At 45.4% G+C, this 18,344-nt stretch overlaps 1 protein-coding gene across 1 annotated transcript in view; it reads left to right on the plus strand.

Annotated features, from left to right (window-relative positions):
- Window positions 1–18,344, plus strand: part of CYTH3 (cytohesin 3) — a 262,694-nt gene that overhangs the window by 123,644 nt on the left and 120,706 nt on the right. Inside the window, exon 4 of the mRNA XM_063934469.1 lies at window positions 8,743–8,809. Within this exon, the coding sequence (XP_063790539.1) occupies window positions 8,743–8,809 (67 nt within the window). The remainder of the gene's footprint in view (window positions 1–8,742; window positions 8,810–18,344) is intronic.

Here is an 18,344-nt window from a genome sequence, read left to right on the forward strand (position 1 = left end):
AGGCATGATTAGGGTAGTGAGGAAAGCAATTAATGTTCTATTTTAAATGCTTCTCGTGATTGCCAGCTTGCAGATTGCCCACAGGCAACATGATGCAGCCAAGTGTAGGACAGGATATCGCCTTTGTAATTTTGGTGCTGCGATCAGTACATTGGCGTACCTTCAATTTAATGAAAACGCTCATTCAGCCAAACATTTGACAGGAAAATAAGTCACAGGATATAATGTGATGCTCTTTAAAATGGCAAATTCCTGAATAACATAGTTTTCCTCTAAGAAAGAATGTATGCAGTTTTTTTTAATATTCATTTTATTTTCTTATATACTTATTATTTTTTTTAAAGCAAAGTTGGAAATGCTTCACATACGGTTCTTTATGTGTTTTCCCACCCCTGATGGGCATTGGGTATGGTATGCCAGCAGGGGGACAAGCGCAACAAAGCCCCTTGTGGGTTCTCTGCGCTTGCCACGAGTGGGAATAGCCCCTGTCAGTCGGGATTCTGGCTGTAGGCATTGTCAGTGGTTGGGATTCCGGAGTCTGTATCCTGACTGCCGTGATCCCGACTGCCGGCAGTGTAACCGCGTCTCCCTGATGGCACCCTACATACACTGCTCAGTGCCAGGGAAGTCTGAGGATGGGGTAACCAACAATAAGACAAACATATGTGCCAGCCAACTTTGCTGTTACTTTGGGGGGAATTCAGTTAGCAAGATGGCCATCAAGTGCTTTGCGGAACAGTTAGACAAAGGCGCTTCACTGGCAGTGTAATTGCTAATATTCCCTTGTACCCTATAGAGGTGTGCAGGACAGTTAGCGATGTTTGGTTATCGTAATATACAAAGGTGTGCACGGCCAAACAACTCAGCGTCTCTGACTTAAGACCACTATAAGGAATACTGTAGTCTGTAGAGTTTTGGAAGCGGGCATGGGCTGAGGTGAGAGAGAGAACATGGCATGCACTAATTCTTCCTGGTTGGAAAAGGAACAGTCCTTAACAGTAGATGATTATACTGGAGATCTACTTTTAGTATTGTAATAGTAGTTGTGTGTGTCTGTTGAGGACCTGTTGCTGAGCAGTGAGTGTACAGTATTCTGCAGTGGCCAGACGGTATCCGGACTATAGATCTACACTAAAAAGGTCTACATTTAATAGGTTGACATGCATTAGGTCAACAAGGTCAAAAGGTCGACATGACAATGGTCGACACAAGGTTTTTTTTTTAAATTATCATTTTTTTTCAGCTTTTTCATACTTTACCATCCACGTGGACTACGATTGGGAACAGTAACCTGTGCTGAGCGCAGGCGGTACACTAATGGGGCTTTTTTTGTGTCAGAAAAGTGCCCCCCAAAAAATGTGTCTTCATTTTTTGTGTGGACCATTTCCATGTCGACCTTTTAATCCTGTCAACCTTTTGACTTGTCGACCTTTTCTACTGTCTATCTACATACCTCCCAACTTTGTAATGTTGTTTGGCAGGACTTGCCGCACCCGGAAATGGGTGGGGCTTTGTCCGAAGGGGTGGGGCTTTGTCTGAAGGGGCGTGGTCTCGTCGGAAGACCCCCATTTTCCATCATTTTGGGGGCATGCCCAGCACTCCTGAGCAGCTGGGCAGCCCCGCCTCACTCCCTGCACTGTTTAGATGCCGTGCTCGTGCGCACGATATCTGATTCAGTGATCACTGACTGCTTTGCAGAGCAGAGTAGCGGTGATCACAGGATCTCCCAACTGCCCCACCCGCCCACTGCGACATGTGGGAGGGTAGCGGCAGAGTGTCCGAATAGCGGGACTGTCCCGCTGAAATCGGGACAGTTGGGAGGTATGTATCTATTCCATGTTGACCTTTTGACCCTGTCGACTTAATGCATGTTGACCATTAGTGGTCTACCTATTGACTGTACGTCCTTTTCTCTATCGTCCTAGTGGATGCTGGGGTTCCTGAAAGGACCATGGGGAATAGCGGCTCCGCAGGAGACAGGGCACAAAAAGTAAAGCTTTTCCAGATCAGGTGGTGTGCACTGGCTCCTCCCCCTATGACCCTCCTCCAGACTCCAGTTAGATTTTTGTGCCCGGCCGAGAAGGGTGCAATCTAGGTGGCTCTCCTAAAGAGCTGCTTAGAAAAAGTTTAGCTTAGGTTTTTTATTTTACAGTGAGTCCTGCTGGCAACAGGATCACTGCAACGAGGGACTGAGGGGAGAAGAAGTGAACTCACCTGCGTGCAGGATGGATTGGCTTCTTGGCTACTGGACATCAGCTCCAGAGGGACGATCACAGGTACAGCCTGGATGGTCACCGGAGCCGCGCCGCCGGCCCCCTTGCAGATGCTGAAGTCAGAAGAGGTCCAGAATCGGCGGCTGAAGACTCCTGCAGTCTTCTAAAGGTAGCGCACAGCACTGCAGCTGTGCGCCATTTTCCTCTCAGCACACTTCACACGCAGTCACTGAGGGTGCAGGGCGCTGGGGGGGGGCGCCCTGGGAGGCAAATGTAACCTATATAAAGGCTAAAAATACCTCACATATAGCCCCCAGAGGCTATATGGAGATATTTAACCCCTGCCTGGATTCACTAAATAGCGGGAGACGAGCCCGCCGGAAAAGGGGCGGGGCCTATCTCCTCAGCACACGGCGCCATTTCCTCTCACAGCTCCGCTGGTCAGGACGGCTCCCAGGTCTCTCCCCTGCACTGCACTACAGAAACAGGGTAAAACAGAGAGGGGGTGCAAATTTATGGCGATATTTTGATATATATAAAGCAGCTATAAGGGAGCACTTATTATAAGGCTATCCCTGTTATATATAGCGCTTTTGGTGTGTGCTGGCAAACTCTCCCTCTGTCTCCCCAAAGGGCTAGTGGGTCCTGTCTTCGTTAGGAGCATTCCCTGTGTGTCTGCTGTGTGTCGGTACGTGTGTGTCGACATGTATGAGGACGATATTGGTGTGGAGGCGGAGCAATTGCCAAATATGAGGATGTCACCCCCTAGGGAGTCGACACCAGAATGGATGCCTTTATTTATGGAACTACGGGATAGTGTCAACACGCTAAAGCAGTCGTTTGACGACATGAGACGGCCGGACAATCAATTAGTGCCTGTCCAGGCGACTCAAACACCGTCAGGGGCTGTGAAACGCCCTTTGCCTCAGTCGGTCGACACAGACCCAGACACAGGCACTGACTCCAGTGGTGACGGTGACGAATCAACCGTATTTTCCAGTAGGGCCACACGTTATATGATTTTGGCAATGAAGGAGGCGTTACATTTAGCTGATACTACAGGTACCACTAAACAGGGTATTATGTGGGGTGTGAAAAAACTACCTATAGTTTTTCCTGAATCAGAAGAATTAAATGACGTGTGTAATGAAGCGTGGGTTGCCCCTGATAAAAGCTGATAATTTCAAAGAAATTATTGGCATTATACCCTTTCCCGCCAGAGGTTAGGGAGCGCTGGGAAACACCTCCTAGGGTGGACAAGGCGCTAACACGCTTATCTAAACAAGTGGCGTTACCCTCTCCTGAGACGGCCGCACTTAAAGATCCATCAGATAGGAGGATGGAAAATATCCAAAAAAAGTATATACACACATGCAGGTGTTATACTACGACCAGCTATAGCGACTGCCTGGATGTGCAGTGCTGGGGTAGTTTGGTCAGAGTCCCTGATTGAAAATATTGATACCCTGGACAGGGACAATATTTTACTGTCGTTAGAACAAATAAAGGATGCATTTCTTTATATGCGTGATGCACAGAGGGATATCTGCACACTGGCATCACGGGTAAGTGCTATGTCCATTTCGGCCAGAAGAGCTTTATGGACGCGACAGTGGACAGGCGATGCGGATTCAAAACGACATATGGAAGTTTTGCCGTATAAAGGGGAGGAGTTATTTGGAGTCGGTCTATCAGATTTGGTGGCCACGGCTACAGCCGGGAAATCCACCTTTCTACCTCAAGTCACTCCCCAACAGAAAAAGGCACCGACTTTTCAACCGCAGCCCTTTCGTTCCTTTAAAAATAAGAGAGCAAAGGGCTATTCATATCTGCCACGAGGCAGAGGTCGAGGGAAGAGACAGCAACAGGCAGCTCCTTCCCAGGAACAGAAGCCTTCCCCGGCTTCTACAAAAGCCTCAGCATGACGCTGGGGCTTCTCAAGCGGACTCGGGGACGGTGGGTGGTCGTCTCAAAAATTACAGCGCGCAGTGGGCTCACTCGCAGGTAGATCCCTGGATCCTGCAGATAATATCTCACGGGTACAGGTTGGAATTAGAGACAGATCCACCTCGCCGTTTCCTGAAGTCTGCTTTACCAACGTCCCCCTCCGAAAGGGAGACGGTTTTGGAAGCCATTCACAAGCTGTACTCTCAGCAGGTGATAGTCAAGGTACCTCTTCTACAACAAGGGAAGGGGTATTATTCCACTCTTTTTGTGGTACCGAAGCCGGATGGCTCGGTAAGGCCTATTCTAAATCTGAAGTCCTTGAACCTGTACATAAAGAAGTTCAAGTTCAAGATGGAGTCACTCAGAGCAGTGATAGCGAACCTGGAAGAGGGGGACTTTATGGTATCCTTGGACATCAAGGATGCGTATCTCCACGTTCCAATTTACCCCTCACACCAGGGGTACCTCAGGTTCGTTGTACAAAACTGTCACTATCAGTTTCAGACGCTGCCGTTCGGATTGTCCACGGCACCTCGGGTCTTTACAAAGGTAATGGCCGAGATGATGATTCTTCTTCGAAGAAAAGGCATATTAATTATCCCATACTTGGACGATCTCCTAATAAGGGCAAGGTCCAGAGAACAGCTAGAGATGGGATTAGCACTGTCTCAAGAAGTGCTAAAACAGCACGGGTGGATTCTGAATATTCCAAAATCCCAGTTAATGCCGACAACTCGTCTGCTGTTCCTAGGGATGATTCTGGACACTGGCCCTCATTCCGAGTTGTTCGCTCGGTATTTTTCATCGCATCGCAGTGAAAATCCGCTTAGTACGCATGCGCAATGTTCGCACTGCGACTGCGCCAAGTAACTTTACTATGATGAAAGTAATTTTACTCACGGCTTTTTCTTCGCTCCGGCGATCGTAATGTGATTGACAGGAAATGGGTGTTACTGGGCGGAAACACGGCGTTTCAGGGGCGTGTGGCTGAAAACGCTACCGTTTCCGGAAAAAACGCAGGAGTGGCCGGGGAAACGGTGGGAGTGCCTGGGCGAACGCTGGGTGTGTTTGTGAGGTCAACCAGGAACGACAAGCACTGAAATGATCGCACAGGCAGAGTAAGTCTGGAGCTACTCTGAAACTGCTAAGTAGTTAGTAATCGCAATATTGCGAATACATCGGTCGCAATTTTAAGAAGCTAAGATTCACTCCCAGTAGGCGGCGGCTTAGCGTGTGTAACTCTGCTAAATTCGCCTTGCGACCGATCAACTCGGAATGAGGGCCACGGTTCAGAAAAAGGTTTTTCTCCCGGAGGAAAAAGCCAAGGAGTTATCCGAGCTTGTCAGGAACCTCCTAAAACCAGGAAAGGTGTCTGTACATCAATGCACAAGAGTCCTGGGAAAAATGGTGGCTTCTTACGAAGCAATTCCATTCGGCAGATTCCACGCAAGAATTTTCCAAAGGGATCTGTTGGACAAATGGTCAGGGTCGCATCTTCAGATGCACCTGCGGATAACCCTGTCTCCAAGGACAAGGGTGTCTCTTCTGTGGTGGTTGCAGAGTGCTCATCTATTGGAGGGCCGCAGATTCGGCATACAGGATTGGATCCTGGTGACCACGGACGCCAGCCTGAGAGGCTGGGGAGCAGTCACACAAGGAAGAAACTTCCAGGGAGTATGGACGAGCCTGGAAACGTCTCTTCACATAAAAATTCTGGAACTAAGAGCAATATACAATGCTCTAAGCCAGGCAGAACCTCTGCTTCAGGGAAAACCGGTGTTGATCCAGTCGGACAACATCACGGCAGTCGCCCATGTGAACAGACAGGGCTGCACAAGAAGCAGGAGTGCAATGGCAGAAGCTGCAAGGATTCTTCGCTGGGCAGAGAATCATGTGATAGCACTGTCAGCAGTGTTCATCCCGGGAGTGGACAACTGGGAAGCAGACTTCCTCAGCAGACACGATCTTCACCCGGGAGAGTGGGGACTTCATCCAGAAGTCTTCCACTTGCTGGTAACCCGTTGGGAAAGACCAATGGTGGACATGATGGCGTCTCGCCTCAACAAAAAACTGGACAGGTATTGCGCCAGGTCAAGAGATCCGCAGGCAATAGCTGTGGACGCGCTGGTAACGCCTTGGGTGTACCAGTCGGTGTATGTGTTTCCTCCTCTGCCTCTCATACCAAAAGTATTGAGAATTATACGGCAAAGAGGCGTAAGGACGATACTAGTGGTTCCGGATTGGCCAAGAAGGACTTGGTACCCGGAACTTCAAGAGATGATCACGGAAGATCCGTGGCCTCTACCTCTAAGGAGGGACTTGCTTCAGCAGGGTCCCTGTCTGTTTCAAGACTTACCGCGGCTGCGTTTGACGGCATGGCGGTTGAACGCCGGATCCTAAAGGAAAAAGGCATGCCGGAAGAAGTCATTCCTACTTTGATTAAAGCAAGGAAGGAAGTAACCGTGCAACATTATCACTGAATTTGGCGAAAATATGTTGCGTGGTGCGAAGATCGGAGTGCTCCGACGGAGGAATTTCAACTGGGTCGATTCCTACATTTCCTGCAATCAGGATTGTCTATGGGTCTCAAATTGGGATCTATTAAGGTTCAAATTTCGGCCCTGTCGATTTTCTTTCAAAAAGAATTGGCTTCAGTCCCTGAAGTCCAGACCTTTGTTAAGGGAGTGCTACATATACAGCCTCCTGTGGTGCCTCCAGTGGCACCGTGGGATCTCAATGTGGTTTTGGACTTTCTAAAATCTCATTGGTTTGAACCACTAAAGAAGGTGGATTTGAAATATCTCACATGGAAAGTGACCATGCTTCTAGCCCTGGCTTCGGCCAGGAGAGTGTCAGAACTGGCAGCTTTATCTTACAAAAGCCCATATCTGATTTTCCATTCGGACAGGGCAGAACTGCGGACTCGTCCGCATTTTCTCCCTAAGGTGGTGTCAGCATTTCATCTGAACCAGCCTATTGTAGTGCCTGCGGCTACAAGTGACTTGGAGGACTCCAAGTTACTGGACGTTGTCAGAGCATTAAAAATATATATTGCAAGGACAGCTGGAGTCAGAAAATCTGACTCGTTGTTTATATTGTATGCACCCAACAAGATGGGTGCTCCTGCGTCTAAGCAGACGATTGCTCGTTGGATCTGTAGCACAATCCAACTTGCACATTCTGTGGCAGGCCTGCCACAGCCTAAATCTGTAAAGGCCCACTCCACAAGGAAGGTGGGCTCATCTTGGGCGGCTGCCCGAGGGGTCTCGGCATTACAACTTTGCCGAGCAGCTACGTGGTCAGGGGAGAACACGTTTGTAAAATTTTACAAATTTGATACTCTGGCTAAGGAGGACCTGGAGTTCTCTCATTCGGTGCTGCAGAGTCATCCGCACTCTCCCGCCCGTTTGGGAGCTTTGGTATAATCCCCATGGTCCTTTCAGGAACCCCAGCATCCACTAGGACGATAGAGAAAATAAGATTTTACTTACCGATAAATCTATTTCTCGGAGTCCGTAGTGGATGCTGGGCGCCCATCCCAAGTGCGGATTATCTGCAATAATTGTACATAGTTATTGTTAACTAATTCGGGTTATTGTTGAAGGAAGCCATCTTTCAGAGGCTCCGCTGTTATCATACTGTTAACTGGGTTTAGATCACAAGTTGTACGGTGTGATTGGTGTGGCTGGTATGAGTCTTACCCGGGATTCAAAATCCTCCCTTATTGTGTACGCTCGTCCGGGCACAGTACCTAACTGGAGTCTGGAGGAGGGTCATAGGGGGAGGAGCCAGTGCACACCACCTGATCTGGAAAAGCTTTACTTTTTGTGCCCTGTCTCCTGCGGAGCCGCTATTCCCCATGGTCCTTTCAGGAACCCCAGCATCCACTACGGACTCCGAGAAATAGATTTATCGGTAAGTAAAATCTTATTTTTAGTGTAGCTCTAATAATCCTCACCCGGCCAGACAGGGCGTATGTGCCAAAACATCACTGTGTATTCTGACCTGTAGGCACAAACTGTTGAAACAAATTCCTAAAAAACACTTGGATAAAAATCTTCATTTGGCGCAGTATTCGTTTTAGATTTGAGTGATAACTTTTACCATGAAGAAAGCCATTTATCTGTTGCTTTCATGTACATTATGAACAATCCATGGCAGACGGTTAATGGTCCGGAGTAGCCGTCTGTATATAAGTGGGCATACTGTTTCACGCTTCAGTGACATCATTAGTTGTAATCGTTCTTTTTGTCTTATCACCATGTTATGTTTTACAGATATGTCCTCTTATTGTACACCTATCCTTTATGCATCAGAGAAACCTGGCATGAACATGTTCCTCCATTATTATTTTTGTTGTAAAGGGATTGGTATAAAGTAGCAGATTAAGATGCACATTTTTATTTTAAGAAGAAGTCACATGGCACGGCTAAGTCGGAAAGCCTGTGGCTCACTAAACAGGGCCATTTGCCAAGATTTGACGATGGGTGTATGTCGACTCCTGTACATTCTTTCTTGAATGTTTTTTTTTTCTCTGTGTTTAACAAAATGTTCCCCTTTCTTTTTTCATTCTTATATATAGCAAAACCACACAGAGAAATAAACAGATCGCCATGGGAAGGAAGAAATTCAACATGGACCCCAAAAAGGTAATAGTTATTGTATGTTGTGGATACATGTTTTACTTTTCTCCAAGTGTTTAGTCTAGAAAGACGTTAGATGAAGTATCCATAAGAGGCATCTGGCCAGCAGTTGGTTAAACAGATATGCTGTGAAAGCCGGCTGTCCCTAGACGGAAACACACAAAGCAGTGTTTTTTCTGTCCACAGGCGATGTGTGTAGATCTTTGCTGGTACCAGACAGAGCAGTCTGGCTGCTGCATTTTGCCTGTCCAGTCCTGCTCTTTCAGAAATCATCATCATTTGAGAAGCCAAGTGAATAGTTTGTTGGCTGAGGCTTGTGTGTATAAACAAGCACATATACGATCTCCCTAAATGGCACATTTACACAGTATAAACTTAATGTTTCATATTCTTTATTACAGTTTAACTGAGTTTGGAAAACAAACCAGAGGCAGTGTCAGACTGGGGCATGAAGGGCCCACCGGGGAAATGCATTAGAAGGGGACCATGTTTAGGGGTGTGGCCAGTCTCCAGAGGTGGTGTGGCCAACCACCACATTGGTTTCCTAACCATGAGTGGATACATGGACTAGGCCCCTTTTCATATATATACAGGTTGAGTATCCCTTATCCAAAATGCTTGGGACCAGAGGTATTTTGGATATCGGATTATTCCGTATTTTGGAATAATTGCATACCATAATGAGATATCATGGCGATGGGACCTAAATCTAAGCACAGAATGTATTTATGTTACATATACACCTTATACACACAGCCTGAAGGTAATTTTAGTCAATATTTTTAATAACTTTGTGTATTAAACAAAGTGTGTGTACATTCACACAAATCATATATGTTTCATATACACCTTATACACACAGCCTAAAGGTCATTTAATACAATATTTTTAATAACTTTGTGTATTAAACAAAGTTTGTGTACATTGAGCCATCGGAAAACAAAGGTTTCACTATCTCACTCAAAAAATTCCATATTTCGGAATATTCCGTATTTCGGAATATTTGGATATGGGATACTCAACCTGTAGTAAGTTCTGCTAGTGCATGGATGCTAATGAAGAAAACACACCATAGTCATATGCAGTAAAAGGTAATGTACTGTGTGTGTGTGTGTGTGTGTGTGTGTGTGTGTATATATATATATATATATATATATATATATATATATATATATATATATATATATATATATATATATATATATATATATATATACCATGCAGTGTGACCCGTCACTCCTCACGCTCCCCAGCGTTATGAGATACTTGCCCCCGTGCCTACACCTCCTGGATACGATCCCATAGACAACAGCAGCAATGAGGGCGGCACTGGGAGACTTAGCAAGTAGGTTAAAGAAAAAGTGCTTTAATGAATCTACGTTTCGGGGACGCAGCCCCTTCGTCAGGATACGACATTAGACAATAATCAGTGTTTAAATACCTGTGCATAAGGAGGTTTCTCACCGCCGCCGCCCGTTGCGCTGCCCGGATCCCGGAACTGACGTCACTCCCCCCAAAGGAAGTGACGCGTCACCGGTCCGTCTAGCCGGTGCTCTCGGGCTGTTGGAGATAAGTAACCAAGGCAACGTCAACAGCATTCGTGACCGCTTGATAAAATACTAAACATAAAACTATAGTGCAGTGCAAATAAAGAAACACATCAAAACGACATTGCCATTGATACATATATGTGCAAACAATTAAAAATAGAACATAACACATTAAAATGCTGCCAAGTGCTCCAGAATAATGCAGTATATTCACGAAATCAATACGTATAGTTTAACTCAAATATATATCAAAAATCAACAATCAATAACTATGCTTAGTCTGGGGCTAGCAACCTTTAAGACTAACAGAGGTTATTTCAATAGTTCACTGACTGTCGTGTGAAGGGATAATTTCAAGTAGCCACTACTGACAAATCAGGAGTAAATCAGGAGCATTAGTATTCAAATGGAAAGGAACAATTTACAAGAAACATTTCAAGCTCAATGTCTCATTCAATCCTTTAGGGTGTAGTGTATTGAGGGTGGAGATCCATTTTGCCTCTATCTGGAGCAATTTCTTGGATCGATCCCCCCCCCTCGTAGCGACAATGGAACCTGATCAATGATCTTATAGCGGAGGGTTGCTATACCGTGTTTAGCCAACGGGTCTGCCGCATTACTAACACAGCGGCAGAACGTGACAAACAACTGGCGATCATGACTACTAAGTTTAGAGAGAGAGGCTACCCGGATGAGCTTCTGGAACAAGCCAAACGAAAAGCCTTAGGGATAGCAAGGCAGCAGCTGCTGGCTCCCAAGGTTCCCAAACAACTTAAAGGGAGGGTACCTTGGGTAACACAATTCAGTACCAGCAGCAACCATATAGCCTCTAGAACCAAACAACTATGGCCAATTATAGCTTCTGATAAGGATTTGGGTGAAGCTTACCAATCTAGACTTCTCCATAGCTACTCTAAGGGCCGGAGTATTAGGGATTTTGTCGTTAAGACCGACATATCCAAGTTTGGTAAAGATCCCCCTGCCAAGAATTTCCTGAAACGTAAAAATGGCTGCTTTAAATGTAGTGGCTGTACCACCTGTAGCTACCTGATACAAGGTGATTTCTTCCAGCATCCCCATACAGGTAAAAAATACCTTATCAAGTACCCATTATCCTGTGATTCAAAATTTGTCGTATATGTGCTGACATGCCCATGTGGGCTGACATATGTCGGTAAAACTGATTGTGCATTCAAAAGGAGGATGGCACAACATCGATACGCGATACGGGAGGCTTATAAGTCAGGGACCAGCGACCAACCTGTGGCTCGCCATTTCGTGTTGGCTAAATAAATATATATATATATATATATATATATATATATATAAAAAGAATATACCCTTAATTCGCGCTGTACAAAACAGCTGCACCTCAATAGTAGTCACCTTGCTAGTCGGTGACAAAAATAGTGATACAAATACAATACTCAGAGGGCGCTCAGTAACATAATTGTTCAAATAAAATCCGAAACCAGCTTGACCTAAAATTACGCAATTTAATTTAATAAAAATATAATGTCTAAAATATTGTGTAATAATACATCAATATAGTAATTTATACAGTGAATTCATAAAACAATATTTCATAAAACCCTAGGGTTTTATGAAATATTGTTTTATGAATTCACTGTATAAATTACTATATTGATGTATTATTACACAATATTTTAGACATTATATTTTTATTAAATTAAATTGCGTAATTTTAGGTCAAGCTGGTTTCGGGTTTTATTTGAACAATTATGTTACTGAGCGCCCTCTGAGTATTGTATTTGTATATATATATATATATATATATATATATATATATCTACACTACCGAAAATACACAAATCCATGATCGACCCCCCTGGTCGGCCGATCATTTCGGCAATGGGTTCTGTTTTACAGCCATTGGCAATCTTTATTGATTCATTTCTCCAACCATTGGTGACGATGATGCCCAGTTACATTATAGATACTTCGGATCTTCTTGATAAGATAGGTTCTCTTGGTGCAATACCGGACGATGCGTGGTTAATAACTATGGACATCCAGTCCTTATATACAGTGATCCCATATACAGATGGTCTAGTGGCCATGTGTGAGGCATTGATTGCAGGCCCACATGAGGGTCCGCCCTCTGAATTTCTAATTGAACTTGCGGGTTTAGTATTGAGACAGAATCACTTTTCATATGGTAAAGACTTCTATGTCCAGTGTAGCGGTACAGCGATGGGGTCAAATTTGGCCCCAGCGTACGCGAATTTATTTATGCACAAGTATGAATCTAATAACATCATGCCAAGGTTTGGGTTAAGTGTTTATTTTTTGTTCGTTACATCGATGACGTTTTCATCATTTGGTTAGGGACTGACACAGAGTTCTTTGGGATGATTGATTATCTCCATAGTCTAGACAGCCCTATCCGGTTTACATATCACATTGACCGTGATAAAGTTAACTTTTTAGATGTGTCACTTTACCGATACAATGGGAAACTTGCCTCGACCCTCTACAGAAAGGAGACTGATAGAAACACGCTTCTACATGCCTCCAGTCACCACCCTGTACACCTAAAAGAGAGTTTACCCATTTCGCAGTTCATGCGGGTGTTGCGTAATAATACCACAGTGGAAGACACAGAGATACAGATAAAGGCGATGGCAGATAGATTCCAAGAACGTGGCTATACGATTAAAACCATTGAAAGATGTCTTGGTAAAGCAAGGTACAGGCACTCCCACAATAATAACTGTGTTCAAGACAAGAGAGTTGCTAATAGAATGATTTTCACGTCTACATATGACGTTGCTTCAGCACACTCTGAAAAAGTGCTACGCAAGCACTGGCCGATTATAGCTACTGATCCAGCTTTCAAGGGGTTAAGCCAGCAGCCACCGCTCTGTGCCTACAGACGTGGAAAAAATCTATGACAACTACTAATGCGTCCAACTTTGCAACCATCTACAACCAATAACACCTGGTTACAGGACACTAAGAAAGGTTGCTATCGGTGCCCTAATTGCACCACATGCAGATCATTGATGGCTGGCCCAAGTTTTGCACATCCACACAGTGGCCAACAAATCAGGATACGCCATCGGTTGCACTGTACTATGGACCATGTTATTTACATTATTGTCTGCCCATGTGGCTACTATTATGTTGGTATGACAACAAGAAACTTTCGTGATAGGATGGCCAACCACCGTACATCAATCCGAGCTGCGCTGGTCTCTAAGGTGTCGGATAAACCTGTAGCTCAACACTTTGCATTAAGAGGACATTCGATATCAAGTATGAAGTGTATGTTAATTTACCATGTACCAAAACTGCCACGAGGGGGTGACTGGGAAAGGCTATTGAGGCAACGAGAGGTCAAATGGATCAATGAGTTGGACACCCTAGCACCACGAGGGTTGAATGAAGTGAACCCGTTCAATATTTTTTTAGGATAGGGCTGTGTCTGGACCTTCACTCGTATATGTTTTTCTATAAAAACATATATGTTTCCAAACATATATGATTATCATCTCTATATTCGTATTTATATTTTTATGTTTTGGATTTTTGTTTTTCTTTATTGTGTTGTCTTCCATGTTGGTGACCTCCTTGGGACACCTAGTAGCAGGGGGTACACCACACACCCTATATGGATTCCATTGGGTCTTCTATATATTCTGTGTTATGTAGTAATTTTGGTTTATGTATTTCTCTTTTTTAGGGTCTATTGTTGCTTGTTCTATACCTAGGTATTTGCCTTGTGCAATTAGGTGCTAGTATCTGTGGCCCATATTTTAGGGATACATGGCCACTTTAATTGATAAGGTGGCTGTGACATAAGTAATAAGCATATGCTTTCTTTGTTATAAATGTCTTAATATCCTATCCAATGTTTTCTTATTTAGGACTCCATGGAACTTATACCCATTCTGGTATCTGTTAGGTCCGTTATGCACTATATAAAAACCACCTATTATTTGCTATGTTATACTTTCACCAGTTATTGCGGTAACCTAGCAACGACTGCCGTGTCTATAGATCATGTGGTGTTCTGACGTCTCGTCGGGTGCACCGCATACCACAGTGATTAGTACAGCTGTTGTGGTTGCCTGATTACGACTGGCAGCCGTCCCACACAGCGTCTACTTCCGGTCACGTGGGTGCGTTCCAGATGATGTGGAACGCACACCACTTCCGGTATCGCGGTAAATAGCCGCAATTAGCTATTTTAAGTGGCTGTTTTACATTTTAAGATGCCTAAATGTCTGATAGGCACAGGGCGCTTTGGTCCAGTTGGTGGGATAGACATGCAGTGCAAGTGTGACATTGCATTACCAGCGCTTTTGTGATCTCTTGTGAGTTGATTGATGGGTGGGGTCTGTGGTGTGCCTCTGCTATAAAGGTGTCTCATGGTTTGGTGTGTTAGGGGCTGCTGGATATGAACCTGTTGTGAAATTTGTCTGTCATGAAAAAGGCTCAGATGGAGCCGAAACGTCGACATCTTTTTGCTGACATGCTGCTGTTTGTCTCTATGTGAGATACAATAAATTTTCTACTATCAAGGAAGTGGTGAGTGCCTGTACTCTTTTTGGATATATATATATATATATATATATATATATGTATATATGTGTATATGTATAATTCATTATATTGGAATCTGATCCATAGAAGAGGAGGTGGGCCTATCGGTGGTTTCCCCAGTACCCTTGTGGGCCAGCCCAACCGGTATCCGGGTGATAGATAGACAGTGTATAGTTAGACAGTCAATAGAGACACCATATGTTAAACAGACATTTGGTTGACAGGGTCAAAAGGTCGACATGAAAAGGGTCGACATAAAAAAGGTAGACACCGTTTTTTATTTTTTTATATTACATGTTTTTGGACTTTTTCATACCTTCCCTATCCATGTCAGCATAGAGCTGGTTATAAACCTTGTGGCGAGCGCATGCCTTTCTACAATTGGGGGTCCCAAATGACAAAACTATACAAACAAACCCCAAAAATGCAAAAAATGTTGTCTACCTTTTTTATGTCGACCATTTTCATGTCTACCTTTTGACCCTGTCTACCTTTTGACCCTGTTGTCCTTTTGTACTATCTACTTTTTTCATGTCGACCTTTTGATCCTGTCGACCTTTTGACTGTCTAACATGTGGTGTCTATCTATTGACTGTCTAACTAGATACTGTCAATCTGTTATACTACACCCAGTCCAACCCTGGGCAGAGGCATAGCTTTAGTCAGTCTCCAGTGCCCAGGTTTAAAGGGTCTTCCCACTGTGCTAAGAATAATACTTAGGTGGCAATGCTTCTACACAGTGGCGGTAATTAAAAACTTCAGAGTCATTGTGTCTGAGATCTTTTTGATTTCATACATAGACCTGATCTACGGCAAGGTATGGCTGAGGTTCCGGTTATATGTGAATGTTAGGAGAAGCAGAGACAGTGATGTGGGTCCAGTGCATGGGACCATACCAAAGTACTGTTACTGGGAATGAATGAGAGTTTCATTTTTAAAAAAAACCCAACATTAGCGGGAACAAAACATTCTTCTGAGGTGCTTTAGATTATGGTCACAGTGCCTATGGTAATCATTCTTCATACCTGGTTACACAGATGTGCAGCAAATTAATTGGGAAGGGCTAGAACTGCCTGTAGCCAATCAGAGTATTAGAATGCAAACAGCTGCTCAGCTCCAACATTTCCAGATGTCATCTAGTCTGAATTATACATCCCTGTAGTCACATTGTACTGAACCTAAGGGGTATGTGGCCTACTTCGATGGAGCATAAGATTGGTAGACAAAGACATATTGGTGGAATTGGGTCGTCCATGAGCATAGAAGGCAGGTTTTATACTGCTCTGTGTGTGGGAGTTTTCTTTTTTGTTCCCTCACCTTTCAAATATTGGCAGGTATAGTGGTGTATTCAATAACTGTCGTAAGCTGCCGTCTTGTCGGAAAGACGGCAGCTACCGACAGAAATAGGTCGGAAAGGGATTCCGACCTATTCAATAGGGGCTGATTTTTTCTGACAAGTCCGACAGGTTTTGGCCTCCATTCCGACAAACTCAATCCGACTTAAAAACAAGTCGGATTGAGGAGAGGAGACAAGCAGTGCTGCGGGCGGCAGGGGGAGCTGAGATCGTCGGCCGTCGGTGGGAGCTGGCTACGGGGGGGACAGGGGCGGATCCAGAAAAGAATTACAGGGGGGGGGGGGCACCATAAGTGGTTGTGCTATCAAGGAGGGGTGGAGTTAGAAGTGGAGTGGGCGAGGCCAAGTTTCAGTGCGTGTGACCAATTGTGTGAGGGGGTGTGGTCAAGTGCTCAATGTGAGTATCGAGTGTGTCTATGATTGAAATGCACTGCTGGAGGGGGTACAGGTCCACAGTTAGTTCTTATACCTTATGGGGATCATTCCAAAACGTTCGCACGCTGCTGGTTTTCGCAGCCGTGCGAATGGGTCAGAACTGCGCATACGTGGCGGACGCAATGCGCAGGCGCATTATTGCCCAGCGACGGCCACTGCTGGGCAACGACAAGAACACAAGAAAGCGATCGCAGCGGCGATCGCATGAAGATTGACAACAGGAAGGTCACCCCCACTCCCCCCCCCCCCCCCCCAAGCAAAAGACCGCTCACAGCAGCACCATTCTCTCTCCCTAGGTCACCCCCACTCCACCCCCCCACCGAGGGGGAGATACAGGGAGGGTGAGAGGGGGAGATACAGGGAGGGTGAGGGTGCTTAGTGATAGTCACAGGAAGAGTGCGGGTAAGGGTACTGAGGGTGAGATACAGGGAGGGTGAGGGTGCTGAGGGGGAGTTACAAGGAGGGTGAGGGTAAGGGCATTGAGGGGGAAATATGGGGAGGGTAAGGGCGCTGAGGATAGTTACAGAGAGGTTGAGTGCTCTGAGGGGGAGTTACAGGGAGGGTGAGGGTAAAGGCGCTGAAGGGGGAGATACAGTGAGGGTAGGAGTGCTGAGGGGGAGATACAGGGAGGGCGAGGGGGAGTTACAGGATGAGGACAGGGACACTGAGGGGGAGATACAGGGAGGGTGAGGGGGCTGAGGTGGAGATACAGGGACAAAACTTTTGTTTCAGGAAAGAAAAATATACAGTATATATATATATATTATATACACATGATGTTACTGTACATACTATTCTCAAAAAAACCATACTTTCCTATTCAAAATAATCTAAATAATGAAGCATTCCCTGACAATGTCGCACGCCCATCCCTCCCTCCCGGGATCACATTTACTATAATACTATAAGTGCGTGGACTGTAATATAATGCTACAAGTGCCTGTAATATAATGCTACAATGCATGGGATATAATATAATTCTACAAGTGCATGGACTATAATAAAGTGCACTATAGCATTATATTACAGGCACTTGTAGCATTATATTACAGTCCACGCACTTGTAGTATTATATTATAGTCAAGGCAGTGGGCATTGATTATTTTGGAGCAAATACCTTACAGCAGGTTTGCCCCACTGGCTGGTACCTGAGGACTGGAAGGAGCCGACAGCACACGGCGGGTACAGGTCCTAAGGGTACAGGAGAAGACAGCTGCTGCGGATGGCGTGATGTCTTCACATTACGTGTGGGCACCAGGTTCCCTTTGGTTATTAGGCAGGGGAGGATCGGCGCCGGCGGCTAAGAGTGAGAGTGTGAGTAGTACACTTTCACTGCACAGCGTACACGGCGTGGTGTCAGTGGGGAGCACAGCACCACGCCGGAGATCGGTAGTAGAGATCCCCAGCGGCGGCGGGCTGCATCTGTGAAGTTCCTCCTCCTGCTCGGCTCCTCTGCACTGACTACATGTCACATTTCTCCAGGGAGCCAATCAGGAGGAGGAACACACGTGTGAGCAGAGCAGCAGCAGCAGGTGACAGGAGAGCAGGGGGACATGTCGGGGGCGGGTGCGCACAGCGGGATATGTCGGGTGCCCGGGGCAGGTACGCACAGCGGCGGGGACATGTCGGGTGC

The sequence above is a fragment of the Pseudophryne corroboree genome, chromosome 7 (assembly GCF_028390025.1).
Source record: "Pseudophryne corroboree isolate aPseCor3 chromosome 7, aPseCor3.hap2, whole genome shotgun sequence".
Lineage (NCBI taxonomy): Eukaryota > Metazoa > Chordata > Amphibia > Anura > Myobatrachidae > Pseudophryne > Pseudophryne corroboree.